We start from the raw sequence: 25,651 nt of genomic DNA, 5'->3' as shown, positions 1-25,651 counted from the left end.
TGTCAAGCATGCTGCAAACCTAAATATTATTTTTGCCTCAATGGGCTGAGTACTTGTTAAGTTACAATAGCAGATGTCATTTTTAACAGTGCAAACTTTGCATTATATTGAGATATTAGTACTTTGCAATAGTTGCACATGATTGTGTTTTTAGTTCATAATTATGAACTAAATGATTGTGTACTATTTCAGCTAGCAGAAAGTTGAGCAAATATGTTTCCAATAAGTATCTGTATTTTCATTAGAATGTTTAGTTCTTGTATATATGCATATAGAGTATGTAGGTGTATTTTTGAAGTGCATTTTATGTTTTTTATTAAAATATTTTTGTGTGGTTTGATATGTGGGGCATACATTCAAGTAATATTCTAGTTAATGAGTAGACTTATCAAAAATCATTTCATAATTGCCTTTTTAAGTAACAAAAATAAGTAATCTATTTTCTTATAATGTGAATAGAGCAGTCAGTCAGTGCCAGTTTGTGGTACAGCACACATCTTCATGTGATGTGTGTGAATGTGTTCTCCCAGCTCTTATAGCATTCGGGTGCTCTCATTTGGTGCTATCATTTGGATAAACATATGGAACTAAATGATGCACCTAAATCACCATCTGCATCTCCATATTGCATGTTCCTATCCCAAATGGAGTTAACCGGAATGTCTGGTGCTGCTACTGCGTGACGGTGAAGCTGAAAGAGTGCTTCACCTCTAGAAAGCTGAGTATTGCATAAGAATGCAATTCCTGACCTAAACATACCTGAAAACAAGTAAAATAGTGTGTCGTTGTAAAAATAAAAGAAAGAAAGAAAAAAATGATCTGGACAGAGATCATTCAATATTACTCCTTTCTAAATTGCTTAACTCTCCTATTATGTTAAGATTTTATGACCGCTTTTATCTTTGGCCTCAAATTGACCCCAACAGTTTAAATAAACACTAAATTATTGCAAAATAAATGTTTTGACACTGTATGTGTATTTGTGACACTGCACATACATTTGCGCCTTCTTATTGTCTCCCAAATGACTAGCCTTTTATCCATAAATTTGAAAAATCTGTGAGAAACATCTTGTTTTAGAACCTGAGGTACAGGAAGTGAAAGTTTGGCACCTGTATGGGAAAGTGCCACCAGAATCATCCGCAAAGAAATTTGAGATAAAAAAATAAAAATGGTTTGATATTTTCTTACATTTTATACAGTTACAGAGGGTCAAAAGAATCCCACACAATACATCTCTATGCAAAGTTGGTATAGGACTTACCATAGCAGTATGTTTATTGCATGTTTACCATTTAATCCCATGAAATTAAAAAATTAGAAGAATTATCAATATAAAACTGTTTTTTAAGAGATGTCAAACACAAAATGGGGTCAAATTGACCACAAACATAATAGGAGGGTTAAAGTCTGTTTCTGATATGAGAACAGCAAGATCTGTGACTGTATTTCTGCTACGTGTGTATAAAGATAGTTTTCTGCAATAGCTAGTCGGAAGCATGAGGTCAGCCCACCCAGGGCCAAACTGAGCAGGTGCTGTATTTGTCCCACTCTCTCCCCGCTCGCGTGCACTCCTGTGTTGGACGCCATGGTGACCGGGCCCCTCCTCTTCCCAGCAGCCTCGGCTGGCACTCTCTGATTACTAATGGCTGTGTCTGTCTGTCCCCCGCGACTGCACCTCACAAACAACACAGAGGTGAGGCCCCGCACTGACTGTCCTGTCCAGTGCACACATACACCCACACACACCTGCATTCATATACACACATACACACAAACACATTCATATACACACATACATCCACACACACACCCGCATTCATATACACACATACACACAAACACTTTCATATACACACATACATCCACACACACACCCGCATTCATATACACACATACACACAAACACATTCATATACACACATACACCCACACACACACCCGCATTCATATACACACATACACACAAACACATTCATATACACACATACACCCACACACACACCCGCATTCATATACACACATACACACAAACACATTCATATACACACATACACCCACACACACACCCGCATTCATATACACACATACACACAAACACATATACACACATACACACAAACATACATACACACAAACACATTCATATACACACATACACCCACACACACCTGCATTCATATACACACATACACACAAACACATTCATATACACACATACACACAAACACATTCATATACACGCATACACACCCACACACACCCGATTCATATACACACATACACACAAACACATTCATATACACGCATACACACACACACACACACACACCCGCATTCATATACACACATACACACAAACACATTCATATACACGCATACACACCCACACACACCCGCATTCATATACACACATACACACAAACACATTCATATACACGCATACACACACACACACACACACCCGCATTCACCCGCATAAGCACATACATACACACACATTCGTATGCACACATACACCCACGCACACACACCCACATTCATATACACATACACACACACACCCGCATTCAAATACACACATACACCCACACACACGCACGCACACACCCCCGCATTCATATACATACATACACACAAACCCATTCATATACACACATAGACATGCATATATGCACACACACACTCAAACACATTCATATATACACAGACACGTGCATATACGCACACATACAAACACATTCATATACACACATACACACACGCACACACACCCACATTCATATACACACATACACACACCCACATTCATATACACTAACAAACACATTCATATGCACACACACGTACATAAACATACATTCATACACACACTCACGCATGCATATGCGCACACACACATACACACACACACATTCATATACGCATACACATGCATATGTGCAGACACATACATACCCACACACATATTCATATACACACATACACATGCATACGCGCACACACATACACACACACATGTATATGCACACACACACACACACGCACCGACATGCATACACACGCACACACATCCACACCTGGGCCAAAGACATAATTGTTTTGGATCCAAATACTTTGTTCCGCTTTACTGAGCTTGGTGTATCAGAACCCATTAAATACTCAAAAGGTGCAAACCCCGCCTTCCAGTCTTCTTGGTTGGCTCAACTGCACCAGGCAATACTCTCACGCACACACACACACACATTGAACATGGTGTCTGGTGTCTGTCTCTCTCCCACCATCTCCATGCCACACAGCACTCATGGTCAGCGAGGCCCCTCCCCCATCCACCTCCTCACAGCGCCATTGGCTGGGGCTCAGCGCAGTGTCCCACAGATTAATGCACTTGAGCGCGCACACGCTGGCCTACCAAAGAGCCATTATCACCGCCTCCCAGGTGCAAATGGAAAAACCTGTTTTAAGGGGCCATTCTCAACCCAGGTGACCTATTTATACCTGTGACTCGGCCTCCGATTTTACCCTGTGGGAAGCGCTGTGGCAGCCTTCCTGAGATGGCTGAAACGCAGCACTCACTGGTCACAGCTGGGTGAACTGGCAGGACATGGTGGGGAGAGTTGCCAAGGCAATCATTTCATAACATATTGTATGTGTATCTGAAAATGTATTCGATTGTTGTGTTTTGTACAAACTTTATTTGTCGGCACCAGTGCAATTGTATCTTAAACATGAACTGAATTAGATATTTTCACACATTTCTGCATTGCAATGTTTGTCCTAAAGAACCAAGATGGGGAATTCTTCCGGATCCTTCCTGTAAAGCATGACTACACATTATTAAAGAACCATAGTATCGCCTGGACTGAAATGTGCGGAGGTGTTTGTATGGGAAAAGGACTGGTCCTATCTGATGAATCTGCCACTCTCCTAGTTAATATCCTGCCTGTGTCAAACTAATCTTTTCATGTCAACCATTGTACAAGTTATCTATTAAAACATGACTGTTCTACATTTCTTTGTTTTTATTTGCATCATTATTATAATCATCTTTTTTTTAATGCAAATTTGTATCCAATTTGTTGCCAATAGATGTAATTGGATTTTTATTTTCCAAACAGAAATTTTTGACACTGTGCCAAGGGTCATACACTGCTTTACAAACAAAGAATTCTGCAATGAGTTTTGCATGAATACTTCAAAAACCTTAACAATTTAGTTCCAATAATAATAAACACTTCTTGTGAATTTAAATTGGAAAAGCAAAAGCTTGCAGTGCATAGGAGACCTAAGTCTTTCAAATTCATCTGAGCATGATGGAAACTGCCTACATCTGGCAAGATCGAGTCTGACTGGATTTATCTTGTTCAGATCCAAACTCATTTGTTTTGCTGTGGCAGGCCTGTAAATTCTGATATGGCGACTTCATATGTTGTGACTCTTGAAGGAAAGTGTATTTGATGATGCCAATGATATGTAGTCTCCAGCAAGGTGACTTTGAGTCATTAATGTCAAAGAGGCCATTGTGGGTCCCAACAATTCTTTCCTCAAAAATGGTCATATCTTTTTCTGTAATGTGCATTTTTTTGCTAGGTAATCTTAATCTCAATTTAGGAACAGTGCCAAAGTAATACATTTCCATGTGTGGGTTTGTGCTGCGTTGTCTTATTTTCAAATATTCATTGTTGGAGTAAATTGCAATGATTTATTTTGGGGATGAGATATTATTTGCTTATGATTTACAGTAACTATCATTAATAGCAGCTTATGCTAGTAGAAAATTCCCTCTGACGTGATCTGGGTGAAACACGTAATTGTTTTGGATTCAAATAATTTTCTACACTTCACTGATCTTGTCTGGTGTATTCTCAAAGTGCAAACCCCCCCCTTCTGGTCCCCTTGGCTGGCTCATTACACCAGGCAAGATCCATCGAGCACAGAAAAGTATTTGAATCCAAAAGACTTACATATTTAACCCAGGTCAGCCTCTGACATGTATTCTCACCCTTTAAAAATGTAACTGTCAAAGTATTTGTGTTTCACTTTTGCAGGAGACAAGAGAATACGAAGTGTCCATTTAGAGAGATTCAGAACGAGGGATATTTGTCCTCTTTTTGCCTTGTGGGAATTTTTCTGCACCTTCCATCTCTCACGACTCCTTTGGCTATTCCGGTTTCCTCCCTCCTTCCTCCTCTCTTCTCCTGGCTGCTGTAGATACCCACACCTCCAGAGGACATCTGCCAGCACTGCAAAGTGTGGACAACATGGTGTTATTTTTGTAGTGCTTCTGTAGTGATGGCTTAGTTGCAGTCTTTGTACACTTTCAGTCGTGTGATAGAGTCCAGCAGTTAAAAATCTTAAAGGGAACAAAATTACATTTTATTTATTGTATTACTTTAGTAACATTGATAAATAACATTATACAGACAACAATTTGTGAACTGGCCTCTATCTGAATATAACACAAATTAGCCCTTAATCGCCGTGCGGCAAATACATTTAGGAAATACGTTTGCCCTAGCATGATCGTAACATTGTTCCAGTAGCTCAAGAAAGACACTTGGATAAAAATCTCTGTTATGATTACTACAACCTTCCTGTCACAACATGGGATGTCTGCATGGAGTTCTTGACCTGACACAATTGTAAATAAACCATTGAAGGTTTATCTGTGGTTTACAAAAGGAAATATACACTGTGCCACCTTTTCTCACACCAGGTCTTTTGTCCATGCAAAAATAGTCCCTCCTTACCTCAAACATTGCTAATTGTTTTCTGTGATTCGTAATTAGTCATATGGCCTGGTGATATGTGTAAAACTCAAAACAGAGATAAAACTGAAATCATAACTAAGCACAGGTGAGTTAAGTTCTCCCTCTTATTATTTTCTGTATTGTGTAATTTTATGTGTTCCATATTCAGACCCACTTTTACAATGTCAGCCAGTTCCAAGTTTACTGGGAAGAAATACATTTAAATACAATTACAGTTCTCTTCCATTTGATTACACAGTAGCCTTCCAATATTCATTTGTGGTTTTAGTGGATTTTACATTTTAAGTCCTTAAATGAACAGAAGCCAAAATATTATCTTGCACACCATGCAGGAGATTATTGCCTTTATCTAAAGTCTAATGTTTCTTTTTTACTCCCAAGTATTTGCACCTTCTATATCATAAATATATGGTTGTTTATTAAGTTGATAGACACAGTCCACGTTCCTTGTCTATTTAATTTGCTTAGGATTGTGGCTACCAGTCAAGATGTGCTACATGAATGTCTGTAGGACTATGGTTGTAACGTAAAATATGTATATGTTCTTGCTTTTGATAGTTATGAACTAACTAACACATGGTTCGCAAACTAAATGAAAGTGTAACGGTTGCAGATAAGTCCCCCAAAATAACTGTTTGACTTTCTGGAAAGCAGAGGTAAAAACCTTTTATTGGGAATGCTGGTTCACCATGCCACTGTAATATGGAATGAAGTGCATGGACAATTTTTTAGGAATGATACATTCAATAGAAAAATTCAAGTTCTATTTTAATCAGGTCCATTTTAAAATTTTTAACAGAGTGACAGAATTGGCTTTGTTTCACCAAGGGTAGGGGAGTTCAGCTATCGGTTGCTATCAGTGAGCGATACACCTCTCATCCAATTGGCGCGAGTTCTCTGGTAGTACTCTGTGCCCTGTCAAGTAGTCAAGTAGCCCAGCAGGTGCAGAAGAACACTGCATGCACTCTAGCACCAGAACCCTGGCACATGACTACACATACCACAGCATACCACAAAAGCTACAATCGCCAGTTCCAGACAGAGAAGAAAGAAAAAGTTCAGAAAATAATGTTTCAGCAAAACAAAAAGTCGGGCAAGTGGAAGAATGAAGAATGTAACAGTTCCATCTTTATATTCATTTCTTGCAGTAGTGGACATAATACAGTGACAACATTTTTATCAGGATGCAGTCATTTTATTTGCTCTTAATTTCAACACTAAAGGCACTGGGTTACCAGTACTATATGACTTCAAGTCTGGTCAGACCCCAATGGCCATAAGAAAATAACTCCACACACAACAATGATACAATATCATTTTTACAGTTTTATTAAACAATGTATTCAGTTGAAATCACTGCTTTTTTCCTTTAGGTTTTTTTCCTTTTCTTTACAGAAAAGCAATACTAAAATGCAATGGTTATGTAAAGGCTGCCATTGCTTTACTTCTAATATAATAGGCATTGCACAGTATCTTGGTGTGATTTGTCCTTTTAAATTATTGTTCTACATATAGTCATATAAACAATTCACAATGAAATATACTGTATGCAGGTTATGATTGACAAGTGGGACTTGGTGAATGAGAACTGAATGGCCATGGTCTTCTCTTAAAGTATCCTAGTGGTACTGCCCTCCAAATTTAAGAATGAATAGCCACCAGACAACACCTAGGATGTGTAGACCTACACATTCACTGTTATTACCTGTGTATCTGTTTCTACCTTTTGATATAGTCCATATTACAATATATAGCAACAAGACTAGATGTGTTTATTTTCAATGTGTGATGTAAGTCTTTACCTTAATTGTCCTTACCCTATTTGCAAGTTCTTGTAATTGTATCGCCATGTACAGGCAAGGAGGAAGATAAACCTTGTATGTCAAGATACTAATGAACTGCACCTGTAAATTCTGGAAAAACTACAGATGTAAAGTGGGTATATATTTTATTACTCAAGTACTTCTGCAGATAAAACAAAGCTGCAGAGCAGGTTTCAAAAGGTAATGCAAGAAATTTTCGAAAATTCATATTGAGCAGATGTAATTCTGAAAATTGAATACAAAAAAAAGCTTATTGAGACCTTGTTGACCTTACTCCAAATGCAATGCTTGTTCAGTACAGCACAGTTCACTGAAATAAAGTTGTAAACATTTCAATGGGGGTGTTGTAACATTATTATTAGAATTTGTATTATTATTATTATTATTATTATTATTATTATTATTATTATTATTATTATTATCCCTGTCAACATAATAGAGGAAACTGCAAAGGAGTATGAAGATTATGTTGTAACATGTTTGGATTCACTGTATAACTGAGGGAATAAACGTCCAAATGGACAAAGAATCATGTAAATAAAACTGATTCTTCAATAATAAAAAATAAGCACTTTACCGCTTCAAATGGCCCATTGTTTACTTATTTTTACTATACCAAACTAATGATCTCAATGAAAACTGGAATTAAGTATTGTGTTAGAAAATAAATTAAATATCTATGTTATTACTAGTATTCGTCATACACCTGTCACTATTTTGTGAAATTGACGATGGCAATTTACGGCTCATTAATAGCTAGCTGGTCAATGAATTACATTACATTTACATTTTGGTCATTTGGCCGACGCTTTTAATCCAAAGAGATTTACAAGTACATAGGTTCTTCCACAAATTACGCACTTGTTAATGCTAGCTGTATTCCACAAGTTAATGCTAGCTGTATTGATAAATACTCGTGCAATTATGGTACAGTATTTGCAAAAATGATGTCAATCACTTCAACATTAAAACAGTGACTAATCTAAGAAAATCATAAGAAATTAATCATGCAACAACATACTGTTAATGATCACCTTTGGAGCTGATACCCTACAGACAAGGAGCTTGTTAAAAGGAGCTTGCTCAACATTGCCAAACTTGGCTATAATTATATGGACCGGGACTGGGGTAGATTATCTGTGCGCTCAGCTGAAAATAAATTGAGCAGTTCACTCCTCATAATGGTATTTTCATGGAAATTTACGGAAATATATTTTCGTAACAAGCTAAACATGTCAAGTTTTGTCATTAGCTCACACACACCTCCAGTGTAGCCACGCCACATTTTGTTCAGATGACCTGGAACAGGAGGATTTAACTGGCTAGTAATATCAGCACGACACATTTTCAAAAGACAATCTTGGACCATCATCCTCGACCAACTTAAAGATGTAAGTTAGTCTGTTTCTTCCTACGGGTGGTTGTGTTGTTTACATATGATTGCCATTGTGTAGGCTGTATGCACAGTTTAATGACATGCAATTGAACAAATAATTCACTGTGTAGCCTATACAGATTTGATACGCTCGGAAATACAAAATACAACTGCATTTATTTTTAGCTATATTTACTACACAGCTCAATAACGATTGTCATATAGTTACGTAGGTTGTTATTCGTCCTGTCCGTGAAGTCGGCAAATGTTGCTGGCCACAATTGGAGACTTCCGGTTAGCATTTATCAAAATAAAAGTTCGGTGAATAAAATTATTTTGTCAATTTTCATTGTTAAATTAGTACAGTTGGATATAATTGTGATGTATTTGCAGAGAATATAAAATAATAATGCACTAATTTCTATAAAAAACTTTGCCACCAGTTGTTGCTGTCTGTCAGGTGTGGTATGGGCATGCATTGCCATAGACTGTCAACTGCCAACCAGCTCATTTGCATAGCTCATAACTCAAAAACTATAAATTGTTATCAAATGAAAGGGGGTATACATTTGTTAGCTGGACCCATATCTTTCATATTCTACAGTCCTTTCTGTGAAATCATGTTCCCAGCAATGATTGTGACCTACACAGAGCAATTGTTCATCTTCCAAAAATGCTTATTGTGGCATGTAATCCAGTACCACTTGAGGTACATCATAATGTTAGCCGTAGATCTGTATTTAAAGAGCAAAAATATACATTGGTAGCTGTACTAATTGGATTACATTATTACCCACACGTGATTATATTTAAAAATGACAATACCTGGAAACGACACTGTGGGTTTTTTTAAAAAACGGAGTAAACTTTTGATTTAATACAAAAAAAAATTCTAAAGTCTAAATTCATAATATGCGTATTTCACTGCATATCTTCAAAAGAGCAAGTAGAGCATTGTAAAGTAGAAGTTGTTCACTCGTGTTCTGCTCGATGCATGTCCAATTCTCCTAACCAAAATACATGTATTAGCTCAAAAAGAAATTTACCCATTAACTTAGAATCGCATGATCTACCGATTCTTAAAAGAAACAATTGGCTAAATGATTCCATTATAGCATACCTGTCATTTTTAATCAGAACAGTACCCGAAAAAAAAATTATTGCAGTCCCCTCTACATTTGTTAGCCAGGAACTGTATAGTTTGTACTGCGAGACAATTGAGGTCTTGCCAAATTTACCAAATTAAAAGCAGTATTAATGGATTCACTGAAGCACCACAACTCATCTTTATTAGCAGTTCTTGACTGTCTCTCACTCTATTTATCAGTATTTTGGCATAACGTTTTTGAATATGTTCACCAATGTCCTTCCTTTCCAGGTCAGTTAGATGGGAGCAGCTGTGGACTTTACGTTTGTTTGTTTTCGAAAAGTATAATACTTGATAGTAATCAGTTAAATTGCAGTCCAAGTAAAATGTGTAAGGTTGTCCTAGATGACTTACAAAATTAAATACTCAATAGAATTAGCCCAACAGTAAATCCTCCTTACAATTAAGGCCACGGTTTGTTTCCTACAAGTCCCATCTGTGTCCCTACTTACTTCCCACTGCCGTATTGTCATTTTTTTCCTTGGTCTTCATCACAACCATGCTGCAGCGCTGAGACACCCCCCACATACTGCCCCAGGACCGCCACCTCATTCATCTGCACCCTGCCAATCTCCCACACATTCAAAACCCATCACACAACCAAGTTATTCAGAATTAATTGTTAATTGTCTGATCTGACCATCATTGTCACCCCTAAGCTGGCCAGAGGAGGATGCCCCCCCCACTTAAGTCTGGTTCCTCCCAAGGTTTCTTCCTTCTCCATACTTTTGTGGGGGAAAAGGCTGGGGCTTGCTCTAAAGCTGTGTTTCTCAACTCTAGTCTTGCCAGAAGGTTTTTGTTGTAACCAGAAACTGAAACTAATTTAATAACTGATCCAATCATACCACCAAAAATGCCCTTAATTAAATAAATCAGTTCCTGGTTGAGAAGCACTGCTCTAAAGCATGTACTGACAAATATAGCGTGAAATGAGCAACACAAATAAAGTTGATTTGACTTTTATTTCATTGTAAAGTTGCATGGTTTGGGTTTATCCCTGGGTAATAGGTCTATAATGAGCAGCTTGTGAATTGACAGTCTATAGCAATGAATGCCCACCCTGCACCTGATACACAGCAACAATTGCTGGGAACATGATTTCACCAAAAATACATTAGAATATTAAAGATATGGGTCCAGCTAACAAATTAATACCCCCTTTCATTTGGTAACAAATTATAGTTTTTGAATTACAAGCTATGCAAATGAGCTGGGTGCCAACTGACAGTCCATAGCAACGTATGACCACCCCACACTGGAAACACAGCAACAATTGCTGGGAACATGATTTCACAGAAACTACTGTAGAATTTTAAAGATATGGGTCCAGCTAACAAATGTATACCCCCTTTCATTTGGTAACAATTTACATTTTTTGAGTTATCAGCTATGCATATGAGCTGGGTGGCAACTGCCAGTCAATAGCAATGGTTGGCCGCCCCCACACTGGAAACACAGCAACAATTGCTGGGAACATGATTTCACAGAAACTACTGTAGAATATTAAAGATAGGGGTCTACAAAGTAAATGTATAACCCCTTTCATTTGGTAACAATTTAGAGGTTTTGAGTTATGGGCTATGCAAATGAGCTGCTCGTGAATTGACAGTCAATGGCATTGCATGCCCTTACCACACTGTAAATACAGCAACAATTGCTGGGAACATGATTTTAGATAATAAATATATAATTTTCTAGATATTATACATAGATTTAATGTATGCCCCTTCATATTCGGTAACATTCTTTTCAAACAGTAAGCAGGTATGAAAATGAGCTGTTATTGAACTAGTTACATTATAGTAACTAGTCAAATAGCAAGCCAGTTGCTTGCTGACTTTCATAAGTTGTATCAGCAATTAATTTAAACAATGGTAATTATGTGAGGAAGCACAGAAAACGCGGTAACTATGTTCTCATTATTTAACGTTACTCAGCAGCTCTTATTTTGACGGAAAATCACAGGAAGTTGAGACCGGAACTTCTGTACAGGAAGTCTAATCGTTGCTAGCTTCACGGAGACTAGTTGAACTGTACCGTAAAATTAACTTTGATTTGTAAATTGTGATACTACAAATGTACCGAGATGTCTAGTACGTCGAAGCCAAGGTACTTTCCTTCCCTCAGTGACCACTGGAAGGCTGCTGCTGCCAAGACTGTTTTTAAAGAACTACCGAAACCCAAGCAAACAAAACCGCTGCCTTCCCTTCCGCTCTTCACGGAATCACCGTCTTAAACGAAGAAAGTACGTGATTTAAAATAATTTGGCAGCTCTACATTATTTTTCCAGGAGGTGTCACTAGTGTGCATTGTGTGGAATGAGGCCTCGAGAAGCTGTCCTGATTAACAAGCTGTTATTAAAAAAACAAGCGGTTATTCAGCTGTTATTTTTTTTCTAAATTAGGTACATTATGTCTTAAATCAATCTGGTGCTTTCTATATGCCTTTCTATATGCCTTCCCTTTCTCACCACCTACTCCACTCAGCTCCTTGTTCAAGCAATGGTCCTGTCCTGCCTGGACTATTGCAATTCTCTGCTGGCTGGCCTTCCAGCATCTGCCATCAGACCCCTACAACTGATCCAGAATGCTGCAGCCCGTCTGGTATTCAATGTTCCCAGACATTCACATGTCACCCCCCTGCTCAGCAACCTCCACTGGCTGCCTGTTATGGCTCGCATCAAATTTAAAACTTTGGTGCTCGCATACCAGGCAGTTAAACAATCAGCCCCTGTATATATTCAATCCCTTATCAAGACCTATACACCAACAAGACCCCTCCGTTCTGCCACTTCGTGCCGTCTGTCGCCTCCTCCTCGCCACACCTGCACTTCACGCTCACGACTGCTGTCTGTCCTGGTCCCACGGTGGTGGAGTGTCCTCCCGGTGGATGTCAGAACAGCATAGTCTCTGACCTCCTTCAAGAGCAGACTGAAGACCCATCTCTTCAGGCTACACCTTTCCCTCCCCAACTCACCACCATGATTAGCCTAGACTGTAATGGCACTTATGTATAGATTGTATAGATATTGTTACTTGTATACATTACATTACATTACATTAATGGCATTTGGCAGACGCTCTTATCCAGAGCGACGCACAGTTGATTATACTAAGCAGGAGACAATCCTCCCCTGGAGCAATGCAGGGTTAAGGGCCTTGCTCAAGGGCCCAACGGCTGTGCAGATCTTATCGTGGCTACACCGGGGATCGAACCACCAACCTTGCGGGTCCCGGTCATGTACAGTAACCACTACGCTACAGGCCGTCCTATAGGTATTATAGGTATTTTTGATGTTGAGGAGGAATATAAATAGAATTATAGGTACCTGTATAGGTATTGTTTTTTATTGGCTGTTGTATTGTTGTATTCTAGCTGCCAACTGTGGTATGCTAGTTTGAAAGTTGATTGTATTCTTCAAGGGTTCTGATTTTCTGTATGTTTATACTAGGACTCGGAACTGTACTGTCCTCTCAGGTCCTCTTTGCACTTGTTCTTGTGTTTGATTTGCACTTTGTTGTACGTCGCTCTGGATAAGAGCGTCTGCTAAATGCCATGTAATGTAATGTAATGTAATGCCTAGTGTACTGATTTATAATATTTTACTGAGCTGACGTGTTGATGGTTTCACATTTTCTCCTCACCAAAAACTGAAAAGGCAAAGCGGGCAACCCAAAGATCAGCAGAAATGTCCATCGACTTTTACGGCTGGGAGGTGACTTACGATGACGTCCAGCACCTGCAGGCGCAACAGCAGCCCAAATCGGGCAGGCTCTACATCATGTAGAGGCATGAAGTCCGTGCCCAGCAGCCTGGAAGAGGACTGCGTGTGGGACGTCAGTCGCATCGAGGTGATCGACATCCTCGAACTGAGGGGTCTGATTGCCCAGAAGGCACAGGGCAGAATGGCTGGTAATGGTCAGAGATCGGAGGGAACGTGCCAGATCTGCAAAAGGCGACGCCATCCCCTCACACCACAGAGAGGTGTTGGGGCTGTGGAGCGAACATCTGCATCCTCATGAACAAACATTTCTGCCAGGTGGGAAGCTGAGAGCTGTGGCAGAGTGTGGCTGAGCACATACAAATCTTGTGTATCAAATCACAAATCAGGGGCGACATGGCTCAGGCAGTAAGAGCAGTCGTCTGGCAGTCGGAGGGTTGCCGGTTCGATCCCCTGCCCGGGCTGTGTCGAAGTGTCCCTGAGCAAGACACCTAACCCCTAAATGCTCCTGACGAGCTGGTCGGCGCCTTGCATGGCAGCCAATCGCCGTTGGTGTGTGAGTGTGTGTGTGTGCGGCTGTGCAGAGCTTATTGTGGCTACACCGGGGATCGACCCTCCGACCTTGCGGGTCTCAGTTATGTACCTTAACCACTATGCAACAGGCCACCGAGATACCCCTGTTCTGAACCAGGAAGAGTAGCTTCTCATTTCAGTTAAATCAAATGACATGATTTACTTCTCTCTGTGCAATATAAACAAAAATGCAAAGCCTAACAATAGTATTGTTTTGTTTGTTTTTTCTTAATCGTATGAGTATATCACGTAAGCTGTCTATTTGTCTTACTACATTACATTTGGGTAAATAAACCTGATACCTGTAGAAGGCACTACCTGAAATTCAACTGCCAAGCTGGTCACTGCTGTACTTGATAGGCTTTCTAAAAACTAGAAAACTTTATTGAAGTAAAATAAAGGCTAAGTGTGTTGTCATTAATGAACACTAAAAATATGTTAACGTATAACATAACAGACATAAGATGCTTTGTCTTGGTCAGGGTATTGTAATGTAATGTATTGACATCATAATTGAGCGGCATAACTGTTTTCTAGATCATCTTTGTTTCTACATGAGAAAATTACTGATGGTCTCATTTTTGCCCCTGTTGGGACATATTACATTACATTACATTAATGGCATTTGGCAGACGCGCTTATCCAGAGCGACGTACAACAAAGTGCATATCCATAACCAGGGATAAGTGCGCTGAAAGACCCTAGAGGCAAGTACAATTTCAACTGCTACCTGCACAACAAAGATAAGGGCCTATTAGATTTTTTTTTTATTATTTTTTTTTAAACAAACAACGCAAAAGTATGACAAAACCCCTTAACTAGCCAAACACTGCTTACCTAACCAAACTAAAAATACTGATACACAAAAAAGTAAATCACAGAAAGACAACAATTAAGGTTCACAGGGAGGTAGGGAGGGACGGGGAGAGGTGCTGCTCGAAGAGGTGCGTCTTCAGTTTGCGCTTGAAAGTGATTCTACAGTTCTGACCTCAACGGGGAGTTTGTTCCACCACCGTGGAGCCAGAACAGACAGTAGTCGTGAGCGTGAGGTGGAAGTTCAGAGAGGGGGAGGTGCCAAGCGGCCTGTGGAGGCTGAATGAAGAGGTCTGGCAGGGGTGTAGGGTCTGATGATTTTTTGTAGGTAAGCTGGGGAAGACCCCTTAACGGCTAGTACAAGTGTTTTGAATTTGATGCGAGCCATGACAGGCAGCCAGTGGAGGGAAGTAAGCAGGGGGGTGACATGCGAGTATTTGGGAAGGTTGAAGGCCAGACGAGCTGCTGCATTCTGGATAAGTTGGAGGGGTCTGATGGCGGACGCTGGGAGGCCAGCCAAGAGGGAATTGCAGTAGTCCAGGCGGGAAAGAACCATCGCTTGGACCAGGAGCTGGGTCGAGTAGGGGGTGAGAAAGGGGCAGATTCTCCGTATGTTGTATTGGAAGAACCTGCATGACCGGGTCACCGCCGCAATGTTCTCGGAGAGGGACAGTCTGCTGTCCATCACCACACCAAGGTTGCTTGCACTGGGTGATGGCGTAAGTGTGGTATCCCCAAGGGACATATACGTAATTGTTTTGGATTCAAATACTTTACACTTTACTGAGCATGTCTAGCATATTGGAACCTATGAAATACTCTCAAAAAGTGCAAATGCTACCTCTTGGTTGGCTGAAGATCAATCGAGCACAGAAAGTAATGGAATCCAAATACTTGGATTGTGGGATGTTACTGATGTTACTCTTGGAGACAGCTTGACACCTCTGGGTTTTCAGAGGGCAAAGGTAGGTACCGGAAGACCAGAGATCTACCTTACCACTGGAGTGTGAATGAACTTTTCAACTGGCCTTACTGCACAGGCCAACAGCACTACTAAGTTGTATTCATAGCTCACATCAGTTCAGCAGTTTTTTTTTTTTATATTCCTCCTCAACATCAAAAATACTTGAATTCCCCCCTGTTGCAATACAACAATTAACTGTGAAGGCCAATTCACCTTTCATTTATTCTAACAAGACAGACAGTTGTAAGATTGTTTTTCATGGCCTGCCCCATGCAGCAAACAAAACATTTTTCTGTGAAGTTTTCCATTAATTGGTCAAAAGAAGGGTCATATGACACTATGGGTGATACATTTTGCCATTTCTAAACAGTATGGTGACCATTAAGGGAGAGATAACTTCCCATCTGTGTCGTGTTATACTGGTCCCGAACCGCATATAACCTACTGTATGGCAATGGAAGTGGTGTCCATATATGATGTAGCAGCTTCCTAGGACAGAAGTGTCAAGATCAGTTGGTTATTGAGGTTCCTTGCCTACCCTTCCTTAGCCTGAATATGAAGTGTTTGGGTGAGAAGGGCTTCATATTGGAGGGAAAGGTCTGTCAGGGGGAATGTCAGGTATGATCAGTCTCTCCCTCTCCCGCTCACTACTAGGAAGGACAATTGTCAAGCAATCTCAGCTGTTGGTCTGTTGCTCCTTGTGTTGAATAAGTCCCTTCGCAATCAGGTCAGGTATCTCAACAGCCAGCCAAGGTCCCAGCTGTGAATGGAGGGAAAGATGAACAGAATTTGAACACATTTACCAACAAGTGACTGAATTTAAATTATATTGTGCGTGTCTGAGTCCAGTTAAAGCTACATACCCCAAGAGCCATCAGGTGAGCCAGTCCAAACTTTGGCACATTTCTGGCCCAGAGGGGCTTGAAGTGGTCAGTGAGACAAATCTTCCCTCCCCTTTCACCACAAAAAGGAAAATTGGCAAATGTTTTATAACCAAAATAATTTACAATGATTCATTGTATTGCAAAAACAAAGGAATTGGCCTTGCTGTTCCAATACTTTTGGAGGGGACTGTATATTGGACATGTATGCAGTCTCCAGCTATCTATTTTTTGGTTTCGGACCATGTTATGAAAAAGAAGGAAATTAATATTTCATATGCACATACATATAATGAAGTACACTGACCTGTACATCTTGGCTGTCTTGCCATCCAATTCTGGGATTGCCACCTCGGGGGCTGTTGCCGGATATGTGACAGGGATCTGTTTATGGGCCGGGAGTTAAATCAAATTAGAAGGAACAAAACATGAATTCGGCTAAAACACAGAATTAGTCACTAGATTCCATGAGCATCGCCAACACTTACATCAAATTCCATATCAAACTCATACTTCAGCAGGTCATGAATGTACCAACATTTCCCAAACCATCTGGAGAAAGTACAAAGAAATTCTGGTTATAGGAACCCTCTACAAACAGTGAATTAATCATACTACCTTAATAGTAAATTTTGTAATGTATACTTACTAGAAATTGCCACTAAACACCGACTGTGATAAAATAATATTCAAATGGACACTTATGTCTAAAAGCAGCATCGGACCGGAGACAACTCACCTGGTACCCTCCTTGTTGGACTCTAGACGGAACCAGTCATTATCAGCGGACTTGTTATTCTCGACATACTGAGTAGATGACAAAAGACAGTGATGCAGCAATAAAACACCGTGTTCACTTAACGTTATGTATTTACTCCAAAATATAACTCCATATATCTAGGTTAGCCTATGTTAGTCAAGGATGAACACGTACGTTAGCTAAATTGGAAAATAATGCTTGGCTGGCTCGGTTGTAGCGCTGTGTCAACATATGTTGCGACTTGCTGTGATATTGACATGCGAGTTAGCATCCAGCTGAATTATATATATTTTTGTTGGGGCGGAATCCCATTCAAAAACACGATTTATCCGCGAAAGCAAAACACAGCTGATCAAGTTTACGTTCGCTTTATCGCTAAATTAGCTAGCTTGCTAGGTTCCTAGCTAGATGCATGTCCTATGAAACGTGAGTGACAGCTACTACTCGACTACTAACACGACAGCATTCATGGCATTATGTGGTTCTGACTTACTTTAATAAGAGCTAGGTACTCCTCTCTCAGTCGCTGCACCCACAGCTCCTTGTCTCTTGGACCGGAGTTGGTTTTCAAAAGCGGTATCTCTGACACCGCTTTCCGTGTAGCTTCATCAGCCATCTTGCAACGCGAAAAGGAAATCCGGTGCAGCGTCTAGCAAGTCTATAACACGAACTGTCCATACCACAGTTCAATCTAATTCAGTTGTAGTCCAAGTCAAAGTGGCAGAACATAAATGGAGATGGTATACACTTGTTTGATAAGCAGAATATTATACATGTGCAGGTTAAGACACATACATGTTTGCGAAACGATGCACGAGAAAGTTTAAAATGTTCTTTATAGTTGCTTCTACAAAGCGGAACAATATTTTCGTTTGCATTTTCTGGAGGGAATTATTTCTGTGACGATCGATGGGGGACTGAAGTCAAGCTGCACATACGTTTGTACGGTTCCGTTACACAATTTATAAGCTAAACGACTAGCTATTTAATTTCCCATTTGTGGTGAAGAATCATCTCCGTCGTTGTTATATGCTTGATATTTGTGGTATAGCAGACTTAATTAAGCGTAAGTAACGAGCTAACAAGCTGTATTTTATTTTATTGTTATTTTTCATTATCATGCATTCGGGTTGGCATTTTTTCAGCATTTGTCATTGCTTGTGGAATTTCTACTAGCTACCGATTGTAGCAGTAATAACAGCAGATGCCGGTACTTACACCAGCATCTCTAATGTTATTACTGACGTTAGAAGGCCATGTACCAATGTGCAACTACTCCCTGCACTACAGATGTTAATAATAATAATAATAATAATAATAACAACAACAATGGATTGACTTTGAAAACTGCTCTTCCTTTTAATTCAGATGTTCAAGCTTAGACTGATTATATTACAATTTAACATAAAACAAAATATGGCTAATCTCTAAAGAGGATGGACTGCTGTTCGGATGCTCTCGGCTGTAAATCTTTCAGAACAAGTGTTACTTTTTATTTCTGCATCTTCATGGAGATATAGAGGTTGTTATATTGATCATATTTGATACGTGGGCATCGCTTTTAATTTTGAGTTTGTGAATTGCCAGCAAGCTAGCTATATGTTTTGCAGGAGGTGGTGGTAGGTCGGGCAGAAAACACGGGTGTCTGTCCCGCCCCCTGCTGGTTTCCATGGGCAGTGTGCTGGCCTTGTCTTCTCGCCCAGGGCGTCAGAACTCACCTTTCCCTCAGGACAGGCCCCGATCCCGATGGGATAGGAGGGATGGGCGTCTTCCGAACCCCGGGAGCTTTGACGAGCTGCACCGCAACTGTAAAGGTGCGTGTTCTATGCAAACTACAGATTTACTGAAAACAGAAAGGAGAAACAGTGCAGGCAAATTCTCCCTAATGCCTATTGATTTGAGTACATTTAACAATAGAGCTGATGTCCAACTATTGACTGAAAACGCAATTTAGTAATTTATATTCTTTTTAGAAATCTATTTTTTATGATCCTTACAAGGCTGAATGGTATGGCTGCTTAACTGATTGACAACATTGTGTCTTGGACAAATAAAAACAATTGTTTGCTGTCAGGCTGCAATGAAGTGAAGTCAATGTACAATGTTGCTGGGAAGACGGAATAGATCCTTGTATTTTTATTTTATTTTTTAGATGTCTTTCCACAGCAGACAGAAGGGGTCAAACTTATTGTGAACAAGACTCTCAGTAGTTTCTTTAAGGTGAGGAGTCTATCCGTATTGTATTTCTTGGTGCGGACTGTCTCAGGGATTAATTTATGGCGAGGGATCGGTTTAATTTCTACCTTTTATCATTTCCTGTGCCAAACTGTAAATCTGTCTGGCACTCATAGATTCCAAAATGATCTTAAACATTTAAGTTTACTCCAATTAATGGGATATTGTGTATTTCCAAATAAATATTTTGCAATGTACCTCTTTTCTGTTTTTATTCTTTCTTTCTGACTCCAATATTTTGCATGTAGAGATTATTATTGTATAATTAAGTGCAGACTCATACAGTAATTAATTTATCTTCCCTCCCCTTCTAGGTCAGCCACACTTTTCATCTAAGTGCTGTGGCGCCATCAAATTATCGTTTCCATGTCTCCTACCTGCAGTCGGACACTGACAGTAAAGAAGTGGTAATGTTCACTGTGTACTCTGTGAAATGCAATTGTAATCTGTCTTTGTGAATGCATTTGATATTTTATATCACTAAAATATTTCCCAGGACTCCCCCATGCTGATTGGTGAAATGGATTCTTCCGGCAGTTTGAATGCACACTCCTTGTTTCACCTGAGTGAACGAATGAGAGGCAAGGCTGTCTTCCAGGTTAGGCAAAGCTGAAATTGTTGTGTAAATGAAAGACTACCACTCTCACTCTTTCCCTTTCTCCACTTCACTCTCGCAAACTTTCCGGTTCACCCTCAGACACTCATTTCTCTTTATTTTATTTTTTGTACTAGGGACAGTGCACAATAATCAACATTTTCAGTTTCCACATCAATGTAAATGCACCAGAGTTAGCTAATGAGCTCATTTTCATCTGTAGTCCCTAATCTGCATTTCTTTGGACTATGGGAGGAAGCCAGAGTACCCGGAGGAAACCCACGCAGACACGGGGAGAACATGCAAATTCCACACAGAAAGGCCCGGGCGGGGCTCGAACCCAGGACCTTCTTTTTGTGAGGCAACAGTGCTACCCACTGCGCCACCATGGCCATTTTGCTCATATACGCTTTCCCTTTTTCTCCCTCACTCAATCATGTTGTCTCACTCACCGTATCACTCTCAAGCTCACATTCTTTTTCTCTTGCTCAGCCTTTTATGCCCTTCCTTTTCTAGGTCTCTATCCCTCTCTCATTCTCTCTCTCTCTCTCTCTCTCTTTCTCTCTCTCTCTCTCTCTCTGTCCCCCTCTCCCCCTCCCTCCCTCAGACTCAGCAGTCCCAGTTCGTCACCTGGCAGTTTGAGACAGAGTACAGAGGGCGGGACTTCACTGCGGCTGTCACTCTAGCAAATCCGGACATCCTCAGAGAGTCAGGTGAGACCCAAGCCACTGGACTGGACAGGACAACATGGGCGACATGGCTCAGGCAGTAAGAGCAGTCGTCTGGCAGTCGGAGGGTTGCCGGTTCGATCCCCTGCCCGGGCTGTGTCGAAGTGTCCCTGAGCAAGACACCTAACCCCCAAATGCTCCTGACAAGCTGGTCGGCACCTTGCATGGCAGCCAGTCGCCGCCGAGTGTGCGTATGAATGGGTGAATGAGAAGCATCAATTGTACAGCGCTTTGGATAAAGGCGCTATATAAATGCCAACCATTTACCATTTACCATTTACAACAGGAAGAAGCACAATAACCACACACATTAGACCAGCAAGCAATGCAAATGAATGCCTGTATTTCTTCCTCGAGTCCTCATTGTGCGTGTGTCCAGTTTAATCAAATGTGCATGGTTCAAGAGTTATATTCTATTGCTGGCTGTGTGCAGGTCTCTTTTGCATTGTAACTGTTTCCCTGTGGATAGTGATCATGGTGGCACACTTCCTCCAGAGTGTGTCCTCACAGCTGGTGCTGGGAGGAGAGTTGGTATACCACCGTGGTCGTGCTGAAGAAGGTGGCATTCTCACACTGGCAGGCCAGTATTCAGGTAAAAGTTGCTGGTTGCCTATGACATATTTCTAGGTTGTAGAAACCGTTTTTGAATAATTTTCATCACTAAAATATTTTTAGCGAAAAGAGAAAAATAACGTGCAACAAAACATTGCCCCTTTTTAAAAAATCTTCTTTATTTATTTATTTTCATCTGGGCGATGGATTTTCCTCAGGGCCGAACTGGGTGGCAACATTAAATGCAGGTAAAGGAGGTGCGCATGCCAGCTACTACCACAGAGCCAATAAGCAGGTATGTTCATCACATGGCCAGGGCTGCCTCTAGCGTAGTGGTTAAGTTAAATGACTTCTAATCCCGGTGTAGCCACAATAAGATCCGCACAGCCATTGGGCCCTTGAGCAAGGCCCTTAACCCTGCAGTGCTCCAGGGGAGGATTGTCTCCTGCTTAGTCTAATCAACTGTCGCTCTGGATAAGAGTGTCTGCTAAATGCCAATAATGTAATGTAATGTAATATGGCCAGTGTGTCAGGCGCAGGTAATGATCGCAACCACAGGAGACAGCAACATCTGGACCTAAATCTGCCAATCCACCTTCAGCATAGGGTACTGCCCACGTGACAAGCATTTGTACCTTTTTCGGCACTTTTCATACCTTTATTCCTGAGAGTGTCCAGGCTGACTGCACAGTCCTGATCCAGTGACTGTTGAGCGATGAGGCAGGAGCAGAGGAGTGACTGTTGAGCGATGAGGCAGGAGCAGAGGAATGACTGTTGAGCGATGAGGCAGGAGTGCCCTCCTTGTTTTTGTTGCTTCACAGTATGCCCCACCTGTGGTCAGAGTTATGTTCAAGACTGGCGAGTGTGTAACCATGGCAACAACCAGTGTTGAACCTGGATATGCCATCCCAGGAGCCACAATACCTTTTCTCTGTGGTCTACAACAACTGCGTATTACCAAGCTTCACTAAGCATGTGCTGACACTGCCCAGACTAAATCTGCTTTCATTACAGGGTACATTTTGCCAAAAATAAATAAATAAATTGTGGCTGAAGTGTTGTGTTTATTGTCAGATTCAGGTGGGGGTGGAGTTTGAGGCGAGCACCAGGACGCAAGAGACCACGTTCGCCTTCGGCTACCAGATGGACCTTCCTGAGGCGAACATGGTCTTCAGAGGTGAGGCTCGCTTTCACAATGCCACGCCTTCGCACTTTAGGATCGCAGTTTGTTGTTTATTCTGTTGCTTATTCCTAGTTTTCTGAAAAACGAGGAACTATTTAACAGGACTAACACCTGCATACTGCTCTGCGGCTTGTCGACAACACATTGGAATCTTGTCACACTTGAATCCCGTTGCCCTAACAACGTGGCTATTGCCCCTCCCACAGGGATGCTGGACAGCCGGTGCATCATTGGTGGCGTCCTGGAGAAGCGCCTGTCTCCGCTGCCCGCCACCTTAATCATGGGAGCCTTTGTTAATCACCGTGGAGACAAGTTGCAGTGCGGGCTGGGGGTGAATGTTGGGTAGGCTGTCGCAGTGTGGGAGGGCAGGGGAGGGGCCAAGCCTCTGTGAGACTCGGGGCCCCTGCCTATACGTACTCTATGAGACTGGTGCAAAATAAGCCCTGCTCTCCCTAGAGAGCCCAGTGTAATGGAGCCCCACAGCCTCTCCCTGGCACTGTTCCTAGATGCCCCTCAGAGCACAGGCTGCTGTCCCTACACCTCATAACACCCAGGAAGTCCGTCTGTCCGTGCATGGTCTGCAGGTGGGTGGCAAGGGAGGGTGATGTGGTCTGGCTCAGTCCAGCAGCCTGCACTATTGGTGAGCTATAGACTGTATCTGCTCTCCAAACCAAATTCTTATGTAGATGTTTGAACAAGGCACGCTCTGCGTTGGACACTGCAACGTAATGCACATCCAAAGGACATCCTGGCTTTTAGCCAGGGACCAATCAGGAGAACCCCTTGGAGATGTGACCCCTCGCACCCACCCCAAGCCCCACCACACCTCCACCATGTAGAGAACACTTCTGTGTCCTTGAAATGGAGCTTTGTAGCAGTTTGACCTTGTTTGACCCCAATGTTTATAGTAAGCCAGAGTGAACCCCACGTTGGTCGATAAGGTGTCATGACGGTGAAATAAAGCAGCACCCATGGAAATTGTTGTCAGGATTATCTGCCTAACAAAGTAGGCATTCCAATGTTTCAGGCTTATTCTTTATGCTTGAAAGGACAATGAAAGAGGGGTTTCAGTTAACATGTAGGGTTTAGTGCACCTTTAGCTTCGAGGAAAGGCAAGAGTGTGCATTAGTGTGTTTATGAGTTTATGTTTCTGAGGGTAACCAACCATCTTGCCTCTATCCATCTGAAATGGATTGTTGTGTTATGGTCCCACCTTCCTTTTTCCATTTGCCAAGGACTGCAAAAATGTTGGGGTTTACTCCCTACAACCTTTTTTGCTTTTGTAATTTAGAATAACTTTTATTATTTTCCAGGCCATGTGGGGAAATGTTTTTGAAAATGTCAGGTTGTAGAATCAAATAAATTAGTGCAATAATTATTTATGATGGCAGGTTGTCAGGCCTTGCATATAAAGGAACAACAGGGATCAAATAAATACTGTATATGTTTCAGCTCAATAAGACTTGACAATTTAATTGGTACCATGACTATTGAGTGTGGAAAAAGTGTGCATGTAGGGTGGGTTGCTGGCACCTGGAGCTGTTCAGAATCCCAGTTTTCTGAACCACGTTAATTATTTGTAAACCTGCAAAGCACTGTGTTGGAGTGCAAATTGGTGTGACCAACAGAACCTTTCACCTGCATTTTACTGTTACTGCCTGGTGGTATTGTCCCCCAGAAAGCTCTTATGTCAAGTTCAGTGCAAGTTAAAGTGGCATATTCCAGGATTATCAGTCTCTCAAGTAGAGCATCCAGCCATGCAGTGATGAACTCTACAGTCTGGATCCTGGTCTGAGGGAACCTGTGCCAACTGTAGGCGGTCCCATGGCGCAGCGTGTGATTGGCCGCACCGTTGCTCAGAGAGTGCTCCCATTGGCTCAGTACTTCTCACGTTTATAACTCTGCTCGATTGGACGTCAGCAACACGCTCAGGCCAGCTGTGCAGTCAGCTGGTGGATTACACACCGAAGAGAAGCGGCTGGCTGGGCTCACATCAGTGATAAGCGATAAGAGATAAGAGAAGGGAGAAAAAGAGAAGAAAAAGTTGCTAATGGAAAAAGGGTGATTGGAAAGCAAAAGCACAGGCTGTGTTACTGAGAACAGCCTGAGGGCCCGGGCAATGGACAAGCCACATGTAACTGCATAATCCTGTTGACTAGAGATGACTTCCTTTGGTTTATTTATGTATTTTGCAAATAAATAAATAAATAAAAATTACAGTGGAAGGTACAAAAGGAATTAAGGTTTAACTGAACGATTACCCCGACCGGCTTTAGTTAAATACGGTAAAAAAATACAATAAGTGTATATATATATATATATATATATATATATATATATATATATATATCCATAACAATTGTTGTCATCAGATAATCATGTACAGTCAGGTCCATAAATATTGGGACATCGACACAATTCTCATCTTTTTGGCTCTATACACCACCACAATGGATTTGAAATGAAACGATCAAACTGGGCTTTAACTGCAGACTTTCAGCTTTAATTTGATTTACATCCAAATCAGGTG

At 41.1% G+C, this 25,651-nt stretch overlaps 3 protein-coding genes and 1 long non-coding RNA gene across 8 annotated transcripts in view; 3 read left to right on the top strand and 1 right to left on the bottom strand.

The window, feature by feature from the left end:
• Positions 1–8,180, top strand: part of LOC133134107 (seizure protein 6 homolog) — a 238,122-nt gene extending 229,942 nt beyond the window's left edge. The window contains exons 17-18 of one of the 4 annotated variants that reach the window (XM_061250533.1): positions 1,620–1,696; positions 5,049–8,180. In XM_061250533.1, coding sequence (XP_061106517.1) covers positions 1,620–1,646 — 27 coding nt within the window. In that variant the 3' untranslated portion in view covers positions 1,647–1,696; positions 5,049–8,180. Of the gene's footprint in view, positions 1–1,616; positions 1,697–3,783; positions 4,012–5,048 lie in introns of those variants that run through there. The other 3 variants (XM_061250531.1, XM_061250534.1, XM_061250532.1) reach the window with 3 other exon arrangements.
• Positions 8,181–8,726: 546 nt separating this feature from the next.
• Positions 8,727–14,601, top strand: LOC133134111 (uncharacterized). The gene is made up of 3 exons (XR_009709247.1): positions 8,727–8,985; positions 12,244–12,361; positions 13,775–14,601. It is a non-coding gene; the product is annotated as an uncharacterized LOC133134111 (long non-coding RNA).
• Positions 14,602–16,390: 1,789 nt separating this feature from the next.
• On the bottom strand, positions 16,391–18,481 carry ufc1 (ubiquitin-fold modifier conjugating enzyme 1). The gene is made up of 6 exons (XM_061250537.1): positions 18,322–18,481; positions 17,808–17,875; positions 17,557–17,620; positions 17,376–17,452; positions 17,051–17,141; positions 16,391–16,947 (listed from the first exon to the last, which is right to left on the bottom strand). Exons 1-6 carry the CDS (start codon positions 18,442–18,444, stop codon positions 16,864–16,866), a joined length of 507 nt encoding a protein of 168 aa, XP_061106521.1. The 5' UTR covers positions 18,445–18,481; the 3' UTR covers positions 16,391–16,863.
• Positions 18,466–24,581, top strand: si:dkey-71l1.1 (uncharacterized protein LOC569883 homolog). 2 transcript variants are annotated; one of them, XM_061250536.1, is made up of 10 exons: positions 18,466–18,770; positions 19,439–19,642; positions 19,981–20,048; positions 20,378–20,470; positions 20,560–20,661; positions 21,266–21,371; positions 21,856–21,978; positions 22,157–22,233; positions 23,013–23,115; positions 23,328–24,581. In XM_061250536.1, the coding sequence occupies exons 2-10, from the start codon at positions 19,498–19,500 to the stop codon at positions 23,465–23,467; spliced, it is 957 nt and encodes a 318-aa protein (XP_061106520.1). In that variant the 5' UTR covers positions 18,466–18,770; positions 19,439–19,497; the 3' UTR covers positions 23,468–24,581. The 2 variants fall into 2 exon arrangements, with proteins under 2 accessions (XP_061106520.1, XP_061106519.1); XM_061250535.1 differs by having other exon boundaries at positions 18,466–18,894.
• The last annotated feature ends 1,070 nt before the right edge of the window (positions 24,582–25,651 follow it).

This window comes from Conger conger, chromosome 7, assembly GCF_963514075.1.
Source record: "Conger conger chromosome 7, fConCon1.1, whole genome shotgun sequence".
Lineage (NCBI taxonomy): Eukaryota > Metazoa > Chordata > Actinopteri > Anguilliformes > Congridae > Conger > Conger conger.
Note: the sequence above shows the minus strand (reverse complement) of the source record. Positions and strands in the feature narration are given on the sequence as shown.